The sequence below is a fragment of the Coturnix japonica genome, chromosome 15 (assembly GCF_001577835.2).
Source record: "Coturnix japonica isolate 7356 chromosome 15, Coturnix japonica 2.1, whole genome shotgun sequence".
Taxonomy (NCBI): Eukaryota; Metazoa; Chordata; class Aves; order Galliformes; family Phasianidae; genus Coturnix; species Coturnix japonica.
Genome location: NC_029530.1, coordinates 2844917 through 2867982, shown reverse-complemented (window position 1 = coordinate 2867982; position 23066 = coordinate 2844917). Strand labels below are relative to the sequence as shown.

At 39.8% G+C, this 23066-nt stretch overlaps 1 protein-coding gene across 1 annotated transcript; it reads left to right on the top strand.

Annotated features, from left to right (window-relative positions):
- The first annotated feature begins 15271 nt into the window (after positions 1 to 15271).
- On the top strand, positions 15272 to 19006 carry FZD10 (frizzled class receptor 10). The gene has a single exon (XM_015878495.2). The coding sequence runs from the start codon at positions 16437 to 16439 to the stop codon at positions 18192 to 18194; it is 1758 nt and encodes a 585-aa protein (XP_015733981.1). The 5' UTR covers positions 15272 to 16436; the 3' UTR covers positions 18195 to 19006.
- Positions 19007 to 23066: the final 4060 nt, after the last annotated feature.

Below are 23066 nucleotides of genomic sequence, written 5' to 3'. Positions count from 1 at the left end.
CATCTCATAGCAAAATGCCATTTATGGTTGGGGTGTCATTGGAAGGTGTGTCTTCCTAGTGCAAATGACATTACATTCTAAGGAATGCAATGGGAATAGTATTACTGTGATTTTCACTGTATGCTCTAGTAAATGTATTAGTAAGTTTACTTGCCAGTCTTAGAGTTCCAAAATACAGCAACACTAAAATACAGCAACACCCTAAAAAGTTCAGAATTCTTTTTCTTGAATAGGGTTCCCTATATTTTTTGTTGTGTTTTATTTGTGCTCTCTTCATTGTTTCACTTTTTCAAGAACAACCACTAAAGTCAGTGAAGAGCTTAGCAAAGTGCAGTAAATAAGATTAAAACTGCAGTGAGGATATTTCAAGACTGTAATTTCCAAGTTTGTTCTCAGCAACTGGAACTTCACAATTCTTCTCTGGGGATTTTTATTCAAAGTGTGCAATAAACAGAGCTCTAAGCCTTGGTAAGAATGCACTTTGACTAAATTTAGTTTTACGGGTGTCAGTTAAGAATACCATGTGTCTTTTTGTCAGAAGTGGCTGCTTTGTACTTGGAGGCCTTGTGGTTGGCAGCCTGTCAGACTAGGAGGTAGTTTTCTCTGTTTGAGTTATGTCTAATGTTCATTGGAGATTTTACACCTGGACCATGAAAGCTCCCTAACGAATGCAGATCTGATTTCAAGTGCAGCATCCTCAGGATTTCTGTTCAACTCTGTGTAAGCAATAGAAAGGCACATGCCAGACCTGACTACAAATTCAAGATGCAAACTATCTACTACTAAACCCAAATCTCTATACATGTAAGAGGCAAGGATTTTCCTAACGTTTTCTTTCTACTCATTGGAATTCTTTACATTATGCTCTATGTCTGATGTGCTTTTCCTTTGCTTTATGTATGTGGAGTCCTGGTACCAATTTGCTACTTTGTACAAATTTCTTACCTAAATGGAGAACAACCCTGAAGAGATAAGAAGGGCAGCTGAGTAGGATTTTCTTAAACTGCAAGTGAAACAAAATGCTCTCTCTGTCTTTCTCATATTTGTATGCAAGCTGACTTATTTTGGCTACTGCTTGAGTTCTAATAGGTATCTTTGTTCGGCTGGGAATTTAAGCAGCAAAAGCCTCAAATACAGAAGTAGAGAAAGAAAGGAAAGGAAATGACTGGGTATCTGCAGCACTATGGGAGGTACAGCTCAGGCATAACTTAGAGCAACAAAAGCAGATAGAAACTGAATTCTGTGCATACTGGGAACTGGTGCAACTTTGAGCATAAATAGAACTGCTGCTGATTCAGGTCTTTTCTCCACAGTTTACTTCACTCTGGTGAATATATATTTACATTGTTTTTCCTCCTCAAGGTCATACTACATTCTTATTCTTTTTCTTTACTAGGAAAAAAGGCAAGAAAAAATAGCTCTTAATGCAGGTCTCCATGCTCAGCTATTTGCAGGACGACATTTTGCCATTGTATGGGGTACAAGTGTTGCCATAGCCACAAAGATTGTCTTACAGTAAAGCCTCAAACCACAGAAACCCCACGTACTTTCAAATATTGGGTAAATTTTGATGTAGTATTCCTGGAACTGAGCATAAGAAACTTCAGATGTGAGCGAAAATACCTTGATGGTGTGCACTGCACAAGAGCTGGGGGAAGGGGGAGTTAATCAAAGGAGGTGATGATCAAGGATCTTATTTCTTTGCCTTATCTAGTTCTTGTTGCTACATAAATAATGCAAATGTAAGTGCAGTCTTTCCTCAGTTACGAATACATTGCAACAGTTTTAGCAAATTATAACAAAGACATAAAAATTATAGAAGTCTTTATTTTTGTGGACAATTCTATGACAATTATACAACTTCAGTAAACCTGAATTCTTCTTTGAAAGGTTTGCTGGATGAATAACAAGCTTTGTACCATTCTGGGACCAGAATTAAAACCATCCTTCAGGCTCTAGCATTGCTGGATAGGAATGGGAAGGTGGGCAGCTTGAAAAGAAAGAACAAAGTCATAGTTCCAGTGGCTTTAATTTGTTAAAGATCTTGTTAAGGCTATAAAACTTTACTAGGTTCTGTATTCTCTTAGTTTATGGAGGCAGGCCTGTTCTGGTCACTTCATACCAAGCTGTTGTTTCAATTCCCAGCCTTGAGGTTTATAGGCTGTCATGTACTGAGCTGTTCCTGAACCATGAGTTTATTGAATATTTTGAGGGTTTGAGGTTACCTTTCCTCTCCTTTCTTCATTAGATTGTTAGTAACTACTTAAACTTGAAATAGGTCAGCCAGATCTGTAACAGCAATTTCTGTATTCTGCTCTAAGAGAGCAAAGGTTTTGCTTTCTTTTTCTGCAGAGCAATAATTCAAAAGAACAAAGCACTCTAGAAGCACGCCATCTTTTGCTTCTTCTAAGCAACATTGCCTTCTAATAGTATGCTTAATATCTCTGGCATTCATCAAAGGATAATTCAAAAGAAACAGCCTGTAGGTGTGATACTAATTATATATGTGAAGATGGATGTTAGACTGGGGCTAGAAATCTGACTTACTGGTGATATATGTAAGAAGATAAGGCAAAGCCAAGGCCATCCCAATAGGAATTTTTTTTTTTACACCTCTACTTTCTCTTTGAAAATTCCATTCCCATTGTGGAAAAACAGTCAATTGTTAAATTCTTAAACAGATATATAAGGTCTGAATCATAGATACTTCAATGAAGTGAAGGGACTGGCATTTCAGCAGGCACTGATCAGAAGCACATCTTACTGCAGAGAAGAGGACAGCAATGAGTCAAACATGATCATTCTAGCTCATAAAAATAAACAGATGAGGAGAAACATAGCAGCAGAGATAGCTTTCTAGCTTTTCTTGGCAGGGGGGAAGGGGTAGAGATAGGGGAGTGGATGAATTGTCACATCAAATAATTTGCCAAGGGTATTCTCCCAAGAGTGACAATCACAGCTGTTAATGGACTGACTTGGACTGACTTAGATTTGCCCAGTAAGCAAGTTTCTGTTTAGGCTCCATTCTGTATCATGGATGATGAGACCTGGATGATTATGCAAAATACAGAAAGTACCTTTAGCCAGAATGTGTACCCTTTGGTCTCAGCGATGGAGCAGTTTGCACATTGCTTCTGATTCTAGAGGAAACAAAAAGCCTCCAGGACCTCTTACAAGTCAAGAGACTTCTCTTGAGTTCACAGCCAACTGGAGCAAATGGAAAGATAAATCTCAGAAATTGGTTTGAAGAAATCTATAACACAAGAAAAATCTATGTCTGGCCTTTGGAGGGCAGAAAATTGATGAGTTTTCCTAAATCCGTGCCTTCTGTAAACATGTGGCTATTTTAGCTTCAGAATAGTTGCAGGAAAAGTAAGTTTGACCCATTGTTTAGTAAATCTTGCACTGAGGTTGGAATTAGATGCCTTAAGCTGCCACTTTAGTTTCCTTATCATCTGTTTTTAAAGAATTTGACAGTCTGTGTTTTAAAGTATTATTAATAGGATTTTTAAATTACACTTGTGCTTGAATGAACTAAATGTTTCCACATGACAAATTGATATGAATGCTTTTAATAAACAGAAAATGAGAAGTAGGTTCATCTGTCCCTGCAGGCTTAGCTGGTTCCATTCATTCTTTTTATTAAATCTTGTCTGCTTGGCACCGTTGTTTGCATTGATTGATTACTTGCCTTAACCCATAAAGTTGTGTGAGTTTCTCCTGTGCTACCATTTCATGAGGCAATAAGATCTGAGGCTCAAAAAGGATCTCCACTAATAAAGAAGATTAATAGATACTCTATGGACCAAAACTTTCCTTGGCTTCAGTAAGCTAATTCTGAAGGAAGACAGGACAGCAACAGATGAGTCTGTTCTGCTACAATTCAGATTATATTTCATCTGTGTAAAATCCTTCTAGCCCATACATTTGGCAAAAGATGATCAGCTAAGCAAAATGAACTCCACACTTTTCACCTTAAAAAACAAACAAAAAATAACCCCCCCAAAAATTGTAAGACCAGCTGAATACTTCTAAACAAAACGATAGAAGAATTCCTCTTTTCTCTCCCCTTTAACAGATAACTCCCCTAGATAATAACAATCCTTTGTTTGAAATAAATGCTTTAAAGTTTATGACCTGTGGCAGTGAGCATTCATCATAAGAGCCAAGAAGGGACGTGTCTATTCTCTGCTTTACCTTTGACAGAGCATTTTTTCTGAACACTTGTATTGGAATTGTAAGAAAGATTCCGCAGAAGTACCTGGGATCACTAGAAACAGAAAGATTATGGGAGCTGTATTATTTCACTATTTTGCTATGGAAAAGCAAGAAGGGAAGTAAACCAGATTGATGAAAAAATTCTATTTACTCCAATAGCAACAAAAAAAATCATTTAATTCAATTTTAAGCTGATTTGTTTATTGTATAAAGATAAGAACAAGCACAGTGGAAACATTAAAACATTAGACTAAATTCTAGACTCCATAATTGAATAAAATTAGAGTTGCTGGAGCACCTTTGCATTTATTTTGTGGACTCCGAATCACTGTTGACTTTTTAATATATTCTACTTTAGAGACGATATAAGACAGGTCCCAGATCTCATGGTGAAGTTCTCCACAGTGCATCACTTATAGTGATGCAGAAACCTGATTCAGGCCCTGGAAGAAGAATGAGTTTATTTTAATTTATAGTAGATGACTTATGCCTGAACTTGAGTAAACCTTTTTAGGTAATAAATTGCTTAATTTGGATTCTCTTGTCATGTCAGGGAAGATGTGCATCTGTGTCATTACAGTGTAGGATGCAGATGTATGCCATCCAGTTGCACCAGTCATCAGGGATTATGTAGGGGGAGGACATGCCGCAATGACTTCAAATTGCCTAAATATTGATTGGATTAGAGCCCTAGGATTGACTGTAGATAACATATAACTAAGGAAGGTATTTAAATTATTATAATTTTATGCATAGATAAAGATGATTAAGTGACCAATCTTCTTAATAGACATCAAGGGTGATTACCTAGCCAGGTATAGAAATGCTTGTATTTATATAACAGAACTTATCTGTAGCCTGTAAGGGTGGTTTAATAGTCAGCTGTTTTGGGTCCATCACTCGCCCTTGAGGTGTGATCTCACTGTAGGCACAGAAGCTGCATCTGAAAATGAGCTACAAAGTCCTGGCTCCATTAAGTCAGCAGGAGTTTTGATGTTAGTTACAGAGAAAGCAGATTTGGCCTTTTTTGTCTAACAGGTTAGTACTCCAGCTCCTCAGAATGATTCCACACATGGAGGTTTGCTGGGTATAGCTAAACATTTCCTGTGGCTTTGCACCTTTACTGATGCTTGGGCAAAGCAAACATCAAATGTTCTGAAAACAGAAATTCAATATTTTACACTCACACAACATACTCATATATGTGGACATTCAGTGAAGCAAGAGAAAAGTGCACCAGGCTGACTGAAAATAAGTAGTTTGGAATCGTAAATATTGTGAGTGTGCACTTCGAGATTTGAATGGTAGTTTGCCAACAAATGTAGTGGAATGGCATAATGGAAAAGATGACAACATCAAGACTGTTGTGGCAACGTCTGATTGTTATTTGTGTGTAATTTAAGGAGTAACCTAATATTCTGTGCTTACACACATCAAAGAAGCAAGAAATCAGTATTGTCAAAGAGAGGGCAGTTTTATAATTTCCAGACTGTCGTTGCTATAACACAATTATTGAGCAGCCTATCATTAATTTTAGGTATAGCGTATACACTCAATGCAACTTGATTTCTCTTCACAACTGTTTCTCTACTAACATTCTTTAGTCTTCAGCTTCGTGTTCTTTATTTATCATTGATAGCTGTAGGATTCCACGTGACACAGTTGCATTAAACTGATGTAAATAAATGTAATTCAGTGAGTGTATATGAAGATAAATAGGATGGAGCTTTCATAGTTACATTTGTGCAAGATAAGACAGAGACCGATTATTTTCAAAACACTGTCCCACCCTTTTTAAATAATATTTACCAGTTTAAAGCTGCAAACCACCTTAATAAGCAGGACATAATCAATCCGGGACTGGCAAGAGCTTACAAGTATCTACAAGCAGTTGACCCATAGAGAAAAGACTCCATAGGCATTCCAGCACCAGATATGTCTATTTATACATATGCAGTTGGATATTTATTTATAAAACTCACATACTTGTACATATGCTGTATGTACATACATACATTATGGTATTTAGGTAAACAGATAATTCAGTATGTCTTTTACTGTTGTTGGAAATAAATCTGTGTCTGAGAACAGGTTTTCTATGGGTAAAGGCTATGCAATTTAACTATGGTATTAAAAAGATTATCAAGCTAAAGGGGAGTAGCCATGGTTTTAAAAGGATGTACTGTATGAGTGTCTGAATTAGTGCACACATTAATAAACACTAGAAGCATTTCTGTGTTACACAGGTATAAGTGACATATGTATATGCATATATGTATGTATGTATCCACACACACAGCCTGTGTGAGAAAGTGCTGAATCCATAAGAAAAACCGTCTTGATGTTATACACAGTTTTGGTGTCATAAAGCTGTAAATATTTTTAGGGTTGATTGAGACATCTTCATTTCCTTGCCCCGTTCACAGTACGACCAGACAAACAAAGCTTCTTAGCGTAACTGGTGCAACACACACCCAGCCTGGGAGCAGCAGCACGCAGCAAAGCTCCTTTGGAGGGACAGTAGGTACTTGTTAGGTCGGTATTGCTACTGGAGTCAGTGTATCCTCCAACCACAGCCTTGGAGATACATATGCATGCTTTAAAGTAGAACCTTTCTTTTGCATATAATAAAGGCATTCTGACAGCGTATTGGCACACCCACTAGGAACAAAGCTTAAACAGGCACTGTCAGCTGCCCTGGGGAATTACATAAGAATAAAAGATTGAAAGGTGTGCTGTGGGGATGATTCATATACCTGAGGCTTAGACCAGGTGCTCTGCAATTAACTGCATTAACCTGCAGCTGGAGTGAGTTCAGAGTGAAGGTTAGCTATTCTCAGTTCAATTGGTTTAAAATCTGTACTGAGAATTATATTCAGTTGTTTATACTGCTGCTTGTTGTTGCTGTCTGGGTCTGCTCAGAGGCTTAAAAAGAGTGCTGTATGTCGAGTTCTAATCATATTTAATGCAGAATATGCAGGATTCTCCTTATAAAGTTAGAGGGAGGAACCAGAAAATGACATTTAAAGTTAGGATGACATTTATTTTGTAATATCCACTGACTTGCGGAAGGTAGAAAGAGATGGATGGCTTTGAAAAGCGGAATGCTTAGAGGGATAACCCTTTTTCAGTTTTACAGAACATGGCAGGGCTTAAAAAATGTGCCTGACTTAGCACATGGACAGACTGCATGATCTCTTTTGAAATCTATACAGGATCTTTTTACCCGCTGGGTTTAATTTCAGAATCCAGTACAGTCATTAAAGAAAATAAAATTATGTTTGTTCTTTCATCTGGAGCACAGAGCAGTATCAATTTTTCATTCCCTCCTCTTTTGCATTCCCCCTTCCAAAAAAAGATGTTATAGATGGAAGAATTCACCCTATAGCTCCCCTAAAATTTCTGATCTTCGACAGCTGCTTTGAATTGATTCTGTATACTTGCTTGCCTAATGTCTGCAACATGTAATGCTCTTTTTGTGCCCCTGAGATCGCCAGAAATGGAACATTATGTGTCCTGAACTTGCAGCCAATCTTAAAAGCTCTATCTGTATCTTCCCAAATGTCTGAATGTTCTGATCACCCTCTTGTGAAGTACCAGTACATCCCAAGCTGCGGTGTCTGAACACTTCCCATTTACTAACATCAAGCAGAATGTTCTTGTTTTAAGATGGGGGGGGAACAAAGTCAGATATAATGCTTGTGTACACAGAAGATTTTCCATTAATGCTTTATCATTATACTTAAATCGTCACTGTTCTTACTGTGCAGTTCCCTCAGCAAAGGCAAATATTTCAGACCAAGAGGTCCTGTCTTCCACTGTGTTTTTAAACCATTTCCAAAAGATAATAATAAAAATAAATGGGGGGGTGGGGGGGGGGGAAGACTGAACATCTGAGAGTGATCTAAATGTAACACTGTATTTCATGCTGGTATAACCTCACTCTTCTGGAAATCTTTGTGTCTTATTCTGCATCCTGGACTAGAGACTCTAGCGCTAGAGTCAAGCTGTTACTATTATGGCCCACGTGTGGGACAGTGCTCTGATAGCACTATATATTTGAAGTACGATGTAATTGGAAAGACAATGACTGCTTCCTTTGAAATGCATAGTGAAGACATTGCTTCCAATAAAACCAGGGTTTAGTCCTAAGAGTGATGGTTATCTACTGTTTGGGTAAGAAAACAACATGCCATTTCAGACTGCAAAAGCATGTGTGATCTGGCTTGCTTTGTGCTGGCCAATCCAGCTGACAATGGCAAGCAGAGTTCATAAACATCACTGTTGAAGGCACTCGCTTCTATAGCTTCAGTGCACGCTTGTGCTCCTCCTGTTTTCATTAATTCTTTTGCATGCTTAACAAAGTAGCTGAATTTTGTTCTGTATCCTGAAGGCTGTTAGTTGAGTTTGCAAAGCAGGTGTAAGTAGTAGTAAGTACAGAGATTTGCTCTGTACACACCTATACTCTGCTGACAATGCTGTGCATGAATTTGCTGCGTGGCTGGATTCTATGCTAGGATTCTATTTTCTACAGTCTAAGAAAGCTGATAAGTGAGGCTATTCTTATAGTGGTTGAGAGAAGATTTATTGCAGATCTCCAAACTTCTTTTTTTTTCCAGAGCTTTTAAAATAATGCTAGAGTAAAAAACTTTCTGAAGAGGTAAAGTGATAAATCAAAGAAAACCAGTCTGGTATTAGGAAGGTAAACGTCCCTTGCCTGACTTCTGATGGATGATTTGAAAACCTTTATTCAGAACTTCAGAAAAGGGTGTTATTGAGGCTGCCACCACCTTTACTGTGAAGTGCAATACAATGTAACATGTAGTACTGTAAAGGAACTCTGTTGGATAAAAGAGCTGAGAGATCATTACTATTTAGCTAACAAACATGTAAGAATCCTGGTATCCTCTGCAGCGGGCAAGGAGCTGGACTGGCCCTCCCAGGATCACATAGCAGCATCAAAGATAAGGACAAAGGGAGATATGTCAGAAAGCTACTGCATTTCATCTGCTGTAATTGTCTCAGGAGATGATGCTGAGCCAGAATGGCCCCTGCATTAAGTTGTGAATCACCTTCCAACCCTCTCCCAATCTGCTTTTGTTCCTCTGAGGTTTACTGCTAGTAATTTGGCATTAAAGTAGTGAGGAAAAAAATGGGTCACAGAATGGTAAAGGTTAAAACTGATGCTGTTGTGGAATCAGGAAAATAGAAATGACCTTAAGACAACAGTGAAGCTAAAGATGGTGAAAAGACATGGGGATCCTCATAAGGAGATCTGCAATTTTAGCATACCTCCCAGTCTAGAACATCACCTTAAACACACTTTATATACTGCTAAAACAAGTTCACAATGTGCTGCTTTTCCTATGAGAACGTTTCTGAGATTTCTGATGAAACGGTGAAATTGTTCTCTTAGGGCTCTTATGGGACAAATATATGGGCAGTAAGAACTGAGGGACCGTAAAAGTAAAAAGCAGACTTCTGAATTGTAAAAGGCCGTATAAATAGTAGCAGAATAATGAATGATTTTGGAAGATACAGGATAAGAGAAGTGAATTTTCTATTGTATCTGAATTCTCTGCTGCTCTCTGGTTGATGAAAGACAATGCCATCTTCTTATGGAATAGAGATATTTCAAGAAGCAGGTAAGAGAATGAAAGAGTCCAGCTGTCACTGACTTTCAATGAAGGAGATTTTTCAAGTTTTGTAGGTCAAAGCTTCTAGATAGTTCTTAAACTGTTATATTCAGTCCAGGAATTGTAGAAGTCCATAACTAAGCTGGTTTGTAGTTTATTTGTATAGATGTATATATTATAGGTGTATAATCTCTGGTCTGTTCTGGGAAAAATCAGAAGAATACGTGACCCTACTTAGTGTCTTCTATGTGTACATGTTGAGCAAGCCTTAGAAAAGTTTAAATATCATTTTGAAGTAGAAAGTGTTGTGAAAATCCAAAAAAAACCCAGCAACCTAAGAATTGCTGATAAAAGATCAAACAAGTAAAATAGGAAAGGACTGGCGGATACAGAAAGACACTTTGTGCCATCTTTGAGGCTTTTTGAAGGCAAAAACAACACTTCCTTGTTAGGGCACCAGCGATCTCCAGCTCATATTTGCTTATTCTGGCACCAATCTGACAAACTTCATTCCCTTTCTAATTGCATATTCCAATTCTTCACTCCTGGCCAGCCCCCAGTCATTCTGAATATTATAGGCTGGGTACAGAAGCTGAGATGTGACTACTTCAACAGTTATAGACAGCTGGAAATTATCTTTTACATCAGTGCCCACAGGCAATTTCTTCCACCACCAAAACAGCATGAAGTATTAATGGAAGAGAGACTAAGCCTCCCAAACTTGCAGTCCTCAGGCCTGTCTGTCTATAACTCCAACTCTCCCTGTCCTCCCCACCCCCCTTCTTTTCATAGAGATAGGTTTCAGGCCTAAACAGCACATGTCAGTCCTGGAACCTTCTCAAGACAATCTGATCTTTCTAATCAAGTTTTCACATGAGCAAAGTGGAGTTCTTCTTAGACAAATGACACTCAGTATTAAGGAAATAGTCCTTTCTGTACTCTACTGTAAGTGTAATAAATAAATTTACTCATCTGAGTTCTGAAACTCCCTGCCTAGACCAGAGGTACCCAAAAGCTTATGGCATTGCATTGGCAATTAAAAGATACAATAGTAGGAAGAAAGCTGAAATGAACAATAAATAGGTGACCAAATGAATGATGAACAGGTAGATTACAAGGGAGATTTCCACAAGATTATTGCCTAGGTGTGAAGGTCCTTGGTGGACCAAGGAAGGCCAGACACCACATCTTTCATCAGCTACAAGCTCAGGTAAAATAGGGCAGCATGCATATGTCTGAAATATTGCCTTATACTTCAGACTGCTTTCATCTACTCAGTCGTCTTTCCATAACCTAGCTGCTAATTTAGAGAGACTCAGAAAATACAACTGGGAGCTGCAGGCACCGGGAGTATCTTCCAGTTTTCCACTTGGAAATAAGAGAAGGGAAATTACAGATAGAAAACAAAGGAGTAGGTGACTAGAACAGAACTTATTAATCTGCTATCATATGCAGTTATCACTATGTCTATGCCTTTATGAATCTAGATCTGGCTGCAAGGTATTATTCAAATAGTGCATGGAAAAGGAATGACGAATGAAGCTTATTGGGTAGTGTACATAAGGGCAGACAGTCTGTGTGCATTTCCCTTTTTACTGGGCCTTTCCTTTCTTTAGTCCCTACAGAACTTTCTGCTGCAGCCTGTGCTTTAAAACGATACTATCCTTGCGATACCAGGGCATAAGTGAGAAGGATATTCTGCTTTTATATACTCTTAAAATGATTGCATTTATTTCTGAGTGGGGATCTCTTATTTAGTCTGTTTCGGCTTTGATTTTTATTTATTTATTTATTTTATAAGTTCCTGGTTTTGTTTTTGCTCCTAACGGGAGAAAAATACTGTATCTTTAAATTAGAAGTAGCTGAATAATGAATCTTGGGCAGTGAAAAGGCTAATGTGCTGTGGAAGAGAAGGAGTTTAATCTAATTTAGTTGGAGGGTGTCTGTCTGTGGTGTTGTTTTCTGGACTGTGGGAATAGAGGAGGGAAGCTGCCCCAGTGAATGGTTCCTCCTGAGCCAGAATCAGTGGGGAGTCCCTTAGATGCCACTGATCCGAAGCCAGGCCATGAAAAGGGGATTAAAGAAATGTTCTGATTTGCAATTCACACTAATGCACCCCGTCGAACCTTTGGTAATATTTCAAACCACATTTCAAGGGAAGTGCCCTTAAAATAGCCAGCTAAATTGTATTAGAGCAACACTATACAACCCACTCATCCATTTATGATTTGTTTTTGTTTTTAATTCCTTTAACTGTTGGTGGTGGTGGCTTTCTGAGGCAATTAAAACTTTTGTGCATTGTGAATATTCGCACTTGCAGGGTAATATTTCTCAGTGTGCCTGTCCTATTAGGCAGATGTGTTTATTTAAAAACTGGAGGAAAACTGGTACAAAGATTCTGTGGCGAGGGAAAAATGAGCTCATTTGGTTTAAAAAGCAAACATTTGCTGCATGCCATTTAATTTTGTGAATGCTTAGTGGAAATTCGGGGAAAAAGGCAGGCTCATACAATTGATAAAACTGCTATCAGCTTTCTTTCGTGTGCATGTGACCCTTTTCTTTTACAGTCAGCACATTTTGTATGCTTTTTTAATACATATAGATGTGTGTGTGTGTGTGTGTTACGTGTCTGATTTTGGTAACAACTTCTACCAGATGCAAACAATTAAAAAGTGTCTGGATGAATCAACACCAAATACAGATGAGGAGAGGATTAATGAATAGGACCAACGTTAAACTGATCTCGTTTTTGTGTGATGAGCACAGAGCACAAAATATTAAATCAGAAATAGTGATAGATTCAGAATTTTTAAACTCAAGGTCAGCAATAAAAGTTCACATTCTGTCACAACGCACTTGTTATAAGAGATCATTTGGAGTATTTTATTACAATTCTTTAATGTATTAATTAACTCTTTAACTCCCCAAGCCTATCATTTCATTTCTCTTCCCTGCTGAAGCGTCAGAACGTTTTATCTCAAAGGGATTATTTGGGTTTTCTTTAATCCCATTTCAGAAAACCTTGCCTAGCACTGCAATTTCCATTGACTCTAACATGTATAGAGTAGATGCAACTTTGATTTTCACCGTTACCCATATCAAAGTATTTTATTACACTGCCACTGTTGTAGATTACACAGCATTAAACTTTGCCATTCCACGGACTGGGGGGAGAGTGGGCTTTTTTCTTGTCTTGTTTGTGCTTTGCTACACCTACAAAATATTTAGTTACGGTTTAAATTTTGAGATGCCTTATTAAACATTCAGGTTTTTTTCTTAATCTTTTACTTATGGGACAGAAGATGAGCTGGACTTTAAATACAGACGAGTCCTCTGCACATTTTGGGGAGGTTTGGAGATGGATGGCTAGAGGGAGAAACGTATCTTTCCTGTGAGTTGGCACATTATTTGAAATCATGTTTAATTATAAAGTTTCATTAAAAATCTTTTGCTTAAAATTTTAGAAGCCTAATAAGATTTCCATTAATTTAAACATATCACTATTCCCACAACGGCCCAAATGCTTTCTTTTTCCTCTTTCATCCATGGTTAAATATGTAAATAAAATGTCTAAAGTCATTCTTCAAAGAAGACAAAAGAAAAAAGAGCTGAGGGAAAAGACAGCCATAAAATTCCTCCCAATTCTCCATAACATTTGCCAGAGGGGGGCCAACTCCTAGCCAGGGCCTAGCAGCAGGGGTGCCTGGCTGCTCCATAGAATCACACATCTCAAATCCCACACACAGGAGAAAAAAAAATAAAATAAAATATCTTTTCAGCTGGAGCCATCAAAAGGCTCTTTTCATTTATTAGTTACAGAGGTATCTTCCAGTTGCTGATTTCACAGAGCTCTCATTTTTTCTATAATAATGTTCTATTTGTTAGTTTCAGCGACTCAGGCTTATTGAATGGAATACACTCCTAGATAGCTCTTTAAAAATATAGGAAGTGAAATAAATGATCTAAAGCAGGATGCACTGGCTAAAATAATGGCTAGGAAAACAAGGCTGATTTAAATTGGCGCATAAAAGATCAATTAAGAGAGGCACAACTACAAAGGTTTGATTGTGGGGTTTCTTTTATCCCTTTTATCCTCATTTTTATTTGTATTTCTTTTTGCCACTTTGGAGAAAAAGGCCTCTATCAGTGCTATAGAATACAACATGCCACGTTTTGTTTAATGTGTTTTTTTTTTCTAGGGTTTTTGTTTTGTTTTTTAATGGGAATGGTGATATAAAGTGCTCTACAGAAATACTTGTTGAAAATAGGGAAAACCACCTCAAAAACAATCAAACTGAACCCAACCAATATTTAATATCTTCATCTTAAGCAATAGAGAAGTTTTCAAAGGTGCCTTGTCCCTTGTGAAAGCTTTCCCCACACTTCTCTGCCACCCCCAGCTGAGCTCTCCAGAAGAGGAATTGGGATGCATACAAATACTAAGAAAATAGGCTTAGATTAATGAAGAATGGAAATGCCCCAACACATGCTCTCTCTCACACACATACAGACACACTAAAATAAATACAGCTTATTTTGCTCATAACACCGCCTGCTTTTATAACATTCCCTAAGGAATCTCTGAGTGCCCAGGAAAGGTCAGCCCCTAAGACGAACGCTTTGTAAGTACTGTAGGGCTGTTTTAAAACATATTTATGATGGTTTTTACTCCTAAGCAAAAACTAGCTGCATCTTCAGGGTTTTCAAAGACAAGCTCTAGCTCTGGTTTGTTGTCCTTGCCTGGATCCATTTCACCCTTATCACAACTGAGGAAGCCAACAGTTTCCTTTCTAGAGGCTGGTGGGGTATTAGCTCTGACCCTGCGGGATTTGGTAGTTTCCAGGAGAATCCGTGTTCGCTCCGATAAGAAACAGGCACTAATGGAGAGGAGCCCAGTTTGTGTGGGCGAGCTTGAATGAAGGGAGAGAGAGAGATTTTCCTTCTTTGATAATATGTTTGCTAAAACTGAGCTCAAAGTAAATAACAATAATTTTAAATAACAGTAAAGTAGAGCTCATCTTTTGACTTCCGATCACAGTGCTCCTTTCAGTCTGTACCTCTGTGAATTTTGGCTTGGCTGGGGCTTTAACTTCTTCCTTCTAGCTCATATGGACCAATAAGCGGCATAAATCTCAAAGATTAACTCAAAAAGTAATCACAACTCACTGTAAAATGATCTCCAAAATCTGTATGTTTCTTTTCTATAGTGGATGAAGTCACTTTCTCAAGTGTATGTCGCTTTTAGGGCTTCTTATGTAAGGGGAGGGAAAAAAAAAGAAAAAGAAAAGCTACTTTTCAAGAGATGCCGTACTGTGATTAAAAACATAATCAGGTACTTTTCCGGCAATCTTATCTGTCCTGTTCATTTAGCAATTCGAAACAAAGCACAGCGTTTGAAAACAGCTGAGATTCCAGGCTGAGAGCAAGCGATTTTTATGACCCTGGCAGCGTAGAGTTTATAGCACTCGCCATAAAATGCATCCTCCTCCCCACATCCTCCCTGCTAAAGCATTGCCCTCCCTCCAATAAAGGCAGTCAAGGAGGTACCACCTTCAGCCCTCTTATTAGGAGCCATGGAGTCTGCGGCTCTCGCCCTGCCTGGCTTCCTACCTGGGCGAGGGAGGAGAGGCTGACGCCTTCCAGAGAAAGGATCTTGTTAAACTTTCAAGGGAGGGCAACGGGAGAGAGGAGAAAGGAAGGAAAGAAAGACAGGAGGAGAGAGAAACAAATGGGGCTTTTTCTAATCTGTGCTGATCAAGGAGAAACCTGTAGGGGTCCTTAAGGAGGTTTCAAGGCGTTTCGAGTGATTGGAAAGTAATCACCGTGTCAGCTTCACCTTTCTCATGCAAAGTGGATGTCGTATGCAAGGCGGATCCTGCACAGGTTTTTATTTTTTTTTTATTTTTTTGTTGTATTTTATTTTCTCCTCGGAGTCAGCCGCCCCCGGAGCCCCAGCTGCTCGGCCCGGAGTTCCCAACGAAGGGGAGGGGGGAGCAGGCAGCGCTCGGCTCAGCTCGGCACGGAGCGGGCCGACCAGCAGCAGCCAGGGAGCGCCGAGGGGGGAGATCTTCCAGACCCCCCTCTTCAGTGGCTTAGATATTGCCTCCTCCTCCTTTATTCTACACTCGGATAAACCAATCCCCACCTCTCAGCGAGAAAGTCCGGAGCCGTGACCCCACTCTAGGAAGAGGAAAATCCCCGGAGGAGCTTGCTGCACTAAAAGCCGCCCGGGACATGTGCGAGTGGAAGAGGTGATCGCTCGGATCTGCTCTGATCGTTCTGCTTTCGCTTCGAAAGAGGAGGAGGAGGAGCAGGAAGGGTGCTGGAAGGACGGCGAGAAGAAAGTTGCCGGGCTCTCCGCAGTAAGTTCGGCTCATCTGTGAGTTGGGGGCACTTCTTCCTTCCTTGGTTTGTTCGCGAACTTCCCCGCTCGCCTCCCCGCTCCGTCGGTGGGGACGGGACCGAGCGGCCCGGGCGATGCTGACCTGAGCCCCGCCGTGCCGTCCGTCCGCGCTGCCTCGCCGGGGCCGGACGCGATGCAGCCCCCACCGCAGTGACCCACCGCACTGACCCCCGGCCGCCATGGGGCCAACCGCAGGGAACCTGGTGCGGGCCGTCCTGGTGCTTTGCTGGCTCGCTGAGCGATGTGCAGGGATAAGCTCCATAGACATTGAACGCCCCGGCGACGGGAGGTGCCAGCCGATCGAAATCCCCATGTGCAAGGATATAGGGTACAACATGACGAGGATGCCGAACCTGATGGGACACGAAAACCAAAGGGAAGCAGCCATTCAGCTACACGAGTTTGCCCCCTTGGTGGAGTACGGTTGCCACAGCCATCTGAAATTTTTCCTCTGCTCCCTTTATGCCCCTATGTGCACTGAGCAGGTTTCTACACCGATACCAGCCTGCAGGGTCATGTGTGAGCAGGCGAGGTTGAAATGCTCTCCTATCATGGAGCAGTTCAACTTCAAGTGGCCGGACTCCTTAGACTGCAGCAAGCTGCCCAACAAGAACGACCCCAATTACCTGTGCATGGAGGCCCCCAATAACGGGTCAGATGAGCCACCCAGGGGATCCAGCATGTTGCCACCCATGTTCCGGCCACAGAGGCCCAGCAGTGGCCATGACCTGCAGCAGCACAAGGACAGCCTCAGCAGAACCTCCTGCGAAAATCCGGGCAAGTTCCACCACGTGGAAAAGAGCGCTTCCTGCGCACCACTCTGCACCCCAGGGGTTGATGTTTACTGGAGCAAGGATGACAAACGGTTTGCTGTCATTTGGATTGCCATCTGGTCCATTCTGTGCTTTTTCTCCAGCGCTTTCACTGTACTCACTTTTCTCATAGATCCTCAGCGTTTCAAGTACCCCGAGAGGCCCATCATCTTCCTCTCTATGTGCTACTGTGTCTACTCGGTGGGGTACATTATCCGCCTCTTTTCGGGCGCTGAGAGCATTGCCTGTGACAGGGACAGTGGCCAGCTCTATGTCATCCAGGAGGGACTGGAGAGCACTGGCTGCACCATTGTGTTCCTGGTTCTGTATTACTTTGGTATGGCCAGTTCCTTGTGGTGGGTAATTTTGACTTTAACTTGGTTTCTAGCGGCTGGGAAAAAATGGGGACACGAAGCAATTGAAGCAAACAGTAGCTACTTTCATTTGGCAGCCTGGGCCATTCCAGCTGTGAAGACCATAATGATCCTAGTTATGAGAAGGGTGGCTGGAGATGAGCTTACAGGGTTGTGCTATGTCGGAAGCATGGATGTGAATGCCTTGACTGGGTTTGTGCTCATTCCTTTGGCTTGTTATCTAATCATTGGCACTTCTTTCATTCTTTCTGGTTTTGTGGCCCTTTTTCATATCAGAAGGGTGATGAAAACGGGTGGAGAAAATACCGACAAGTTGGAGAAACTCATGGTCAGGATTGGTGTCTTCTCAGTCTTGTACACAGTGCCTGCGACTTGTGTCATAGCTTGCTATTTTTACGAAAGACTTAATATGGATTATTGGAAAATTGTGGCAACTCAACAGAAATGCAAGATGAACAATCAGACTAAAAACTTAGACTGCATGATGAATAATTCCATTCCAGCAGTAGAAATTTTTATGGTCAAAATTTTTATGCTGTTAGTTGTGGGCATTACTAGTGGGATGTGGATCTGGACTTCCAAGACCCTTCAGTCCTGGCAGAACGTTTGTAGTCGAAGATTAAAGAAGAGAAGTAGGAGAAAACCTGCAAGCGTTATTACCAGCAGTGGGATCTACAAAAAACCTCAGCATCCACAGAAAACTCACCTTGCAAAATATGAATCCACGTTACAACCACCCACCTGCGTATGAGTAGGCTTTAGATGAGATTTACAAATACAGTAGCAGGCAAAGAGTAAAATATAGATGGTGCTTTTATTTTTATTTTGTCAGAGGACACTTTAATGCCTCAAGGCAAAATGTTATACTGAATTCAGGACCTGGTTAAACACTGAAGATAGATGTAATTGTGGAAAGGTTTTCAGTGAAAGGAATATTGTGAACTAAAACAGCCTCTTCTGTTACTAATTTTTATTTATGTTCTTCATCCGGCCCTCAGATAGTTAAAGAAAAACAGACAAAAAGCAACAACAACAACAAAATGTTTAACTTTTTAATGTAGCTGAGCTGGATTTCCTACAGGTTTCTGAGTCAGTTTTATGGAGCAGTGATTTTCTTTTAGAAGCACCCAAGTGAGCATTGTCTCCTAAGGAAAGGGAGGTCCCCGAGAGGTTTTTCCTCACTGAGTATGTTGGTGTCTGAAAGCAACTTCCGTGCTAACTCTGAGAGAGAGAAATCCTTCACGACTCATCTCAGCCCATTGGGTTTGGGGTGCCTAAAAATAGGTTCAATCTATAATGCTCACCAATATTCTTTCACTAGAAGAGAAACTTCCTGCACCAGACACAAACTTTGTGAATAAGAATAATGTGCAATACATTTTTTTTTTCCTTACCATGACATGAAAAGAGAAACAAGTATTTTGCTGTACATAAAGACAACAAAAGAAATCTCTTAACAAAAGAACTAAGAGGTCTAGTCCTCAGAAACCCTTTAGTGTTACATTTTGTGGCTTTTTAATGGAAATCAAGCCAATGTTATACACGTTTGGACTGATTTGTGGANGTTTGGACTGATTTGTGGAGAAAAAAAAAAAAAAAGAAGGGGGGTGGGGGGGGTGTCAATTCAAAGAGACCCAAAGGGCTTATTGACTCTTTCTATTGTTAAACAAATTCTCACTATGAATAGATCAAGAAGCACTAGATTCTGCAAAGGGAAGCTTTGTATAGAGTGATGCTCTTTACTGTGCTGGGGGTGCACAGTTTTGGCTGTATATATTTGTAATATACAATTATTTTTCACGCTCCGCTATTTTATTAAAAAATAAAATATGCTCTTTAGTTTGATAATTTTGTGTTTTCTAAACTTTCTCTAATGTGCTTTGTGGTTAATAAACTTGTTCCTTCAGTCATCTGATAAAAGCACGCTTTGAATACAATAGTTGTTATACTGGGCAGTGTGTATAAGCAGACAGAACAATAACTTCCTCCATAGAAATTAGAGGTTGAAATCAGGTAGGTTTTGAAGTGAGGTCTTTCTGTGAATTGAGGAAACTGAATGAGAAAGAGATTTGGTTATGTAAAAAGAAAGAAAGAAAGAAAGAAGCTGTAGCCATGTAGGGTAGCACCATGTTTGCAAAGCACAGAGATTACAACAATGATCCTTGGTTAACACCCCTTTACAATTTGCATGGGGTACATGTTAAAGCAGTTTGAATGCAGCTCAGCCTCTGCTCTTCAGGGATCTTTTCCCATTCTAGCGTTACTGAGTGCATGTTATTTGGGGAAAGATGGGGGGAAAGGAGCAGAAATATAAATACGGACTTTGAATTATGCTATAGGAAAACCATTCCGATTAAAACCCTAAGAAGTTTTTAGTGGGACACGAGTTTTATGAACCTGAAGTTTTCCATGGAGTTCACTAAAGTAGTGCTGCGAGATCACCTGGACTGACAGTACTGCAGCCTCACCTTGCACAGGCTGTTCTAGAAACCCTTTGTCAGGTATCTCACAGCAGAAAGAAGAGAGATCTTAATGGGACATTCACAGAGCCACGGTCAGCTTGCAGCTCTTGGGAAGGTTACAACACAAGGACTTCTTTCAGTGGCCTGGTTTTTCAGGAGTATGCGCAGAGCTGCAAATGTGCTTTTTTCCTTCTTGTAGTCTATAAGTGTTTTCTAGCAGTGCTGAGGAACTTACATGACAAAAATGATCTTCGTAATGCACACACGCGAAGCAGCTTTCAATATAAGATTTATTTAGATGGAGAGGATGACGGAGAGATGGATATTTTTCTGCCTTTATGCGTGTGTGCCACTGTTGGATACACAGCTCTGTAGATGCTCTGTAAGTTAATCCTGTCAGAGCACACCCTGCTGGAGCCAAAGTAGGACACTGCACTGAACAAATCCACTTCTGGAGCTACTGAATTAATGCTTTAGCATCTCTGTATGTTCTAGTTAAAATCGATTAGGTTTAGATCCCAAGAAATACAAAGTTTTAATATAATCTGTGTATTGCAAGTTACTGTGGGAGATTCCTCAAGTATATAATTATGCTGACTTCTTTACATCAGGCCTAATCTACGGTAAATGTAGCAGAGTATAATAGTTTAAAAATGAGTACATTCAGAAATGGTATTTCTTGCTGTCCGTAACTCCTACGAGTCTTAACACTTTCCTATTGAAGTTGCAGTGGAAGATATTGGAAGCATACAGCTTTTAAGGAAAAGTGATATTTTCATAAAGTATCAGTGATTTAGTTTAGTATTAATAACGTTTGCTTGTGGTAGAAGTCTGCAGATTAGTTAGAAATAATAATAAACAGTGAAAAAGTATTTGAAGAAAGTACGTCAAAAGTATTCTCTATTGAGCTTCTTTACTTTTCATAGGGATTTTATATTTCAGTAAGATTCTCTTGGTACTTTTTTATGTTGAATTTGATAGGATTTTTCTCCACATACTCCCAAGCCCTGTTGGCTATTTGCTTATTAGTAGATTTGTAAGAAAAAATATGAGAATATATTAACAATTCAGTCACTCCATAGGAAACCTGTTGAGGAAGGAATGCAAGCTTAGAACTTCCTTCTGGAGAGGATGTCTTATTGCAGTGCGGTGATATTTATCTTGATATCAGTTTGCTCAGTCAAACATTTCTCAAAAACAAAAAGAAAATGCTGTTAGTGTATGTTTATGGTAACCAAGGATGTAACACTTGTCCCAGCTTGCGTCTGAGGGTTCTGTTCTCTCCCATGAGAGCCGTAGAGGCTAGAAATTGTCTCGAACTGTGTAGGTTATGGTGATGCAGATCATATCTCAACGCTGAGATGTCACCCGAGTATATATTAGGGACAGGGAGAAGAAAGGCCAAACGTTCATTTAGTGGTGAGGGTAACTTGTTAGAGTGTTTTTTTGTTGAACAGACATTTTGGGGTGGAAAATGAGATCAGCAGGGAAATACTGGATTTGGGAAAAAGCACAGAATTTATTCTTGTCACAGTATGTCTTGTTTTTCAGTAAAATTCCTATATAAATAAATAAAAAAGTTAAGCTCAGTGCTTTCAGAAGTCTTGTGTTAGGTATGACATATCAGGGCACTTTGAACAGTAGAGAGCAAGCAACACAGCTGGAAGGATGTGAGGGGCTCAATCAAGGAATGTTCAGATCTCTTATCAGATTTTTCCCAAAGTAGCATTTCATATGTATGTTATTATGAAGCCATTATTCACATATGGCTGTCATCCCGTGGCTTCAAACTGTATGAAAAGCCAAGTAACAACAATGTCTGTAACATACACCCTCCTTATTCTACCGTTTAAAATCTATGGCTTCAAGGGGATAGTTCTGTAATGATGGGATATTATGTGCTCAGGTGGTCTTTTGATGACAGGTGGTCTCCAACAACAGATGGCCTCAAAGGAGAAACTTCAGTGCATTTTAGTTTAAAACATTTACACATTTCTCTAAAAAAAAAGAAAAAAAAGAAAAAAAAATTGAAATGTTATCCTTGTGTAATGTTCTTAAGTATTTCAGACAGAGTAGCCAAGTTATTAACACTGACAGATGATAAATCAGGGCATCCTTTAAAAGGTGGGTGATGGTGATTATGTGGTCTTGGAGCTTGCTTTGATCAGAAGTGACAGGCCTGTAAGGTCTGTGCCACTCAATCCCCCCTGGAGGGAGATCAGCACCTGTTTGCACTTTGAGGCTCCTCTACCTCCCACTGCCTTCCAGCACTATTTCATCTTTTTTTAACACACTTGATGTTGATTGGCTTTAAGCAAAGTCATTATTCATTTACAAAACACTCCTTGATGGAGCTCACTCAAAACTGTTTTCCAGTAGGAGTGTTTGCGCTGTTACACATAAGGTTGTATCAACATGTATAACTTCTGTTTTCAGTGAACTACGGAGTTAAAATCATCCTCAGTGCTAATATTGACCTCTTTCATATTTTGTCTGAACAGTAGTATAAATTGCCTATGAATCAGTTTGTATATCTTTATCTACTCACCCATAAGAGATGTGTTAACAAGTTTGTGAAACAAACAGGCTCTGGTATGTCAGAAAAGATTTTCTGGTAGCTTTGTCTTACTTTTGAAGTGTAATTGATATTTCTAGAGGAAAGCACAAGACAAGGATTTGACTTCAGCAAGAGGCATAGGAGAAACTACAAGAATCAATGTCCATTGGTTATTTAGTGTTGTATATGCAGGATGGACGAGGTGGGCTTAGATGCAAATACACACCACAGTCAGTGGTATCTCATTAGTTAATTCCAGTGTATCTGAGAACAGATGTTGTTCATGCTGCTGGTTGGGGAGCCCAGTTCTGCCTTTCCTGTATTAGCAAAGTTAAGGCTTTGGGGAGTTGTACATCAAAGGCAGGATTGAGTGGTCGTTGTGTATATTTGTAGGGCATTGTTTAAAAAGGAATTCCTTCAGTTTGTTATCACTTGTTTCTTCCTTCTATTCTTCAAGACCTCCTCATAGGTCTGCTCCGCTGAAATCAATGGGTGTCCAACTAATTTCAGCGTGTGCTTTGAACCAAACTTCCTATCTCAGGGAAACCACATGGTACAGGAAAACTCTTGAGTTTGTTGTTGTTTGTTTGTTTTTTCCCAAATA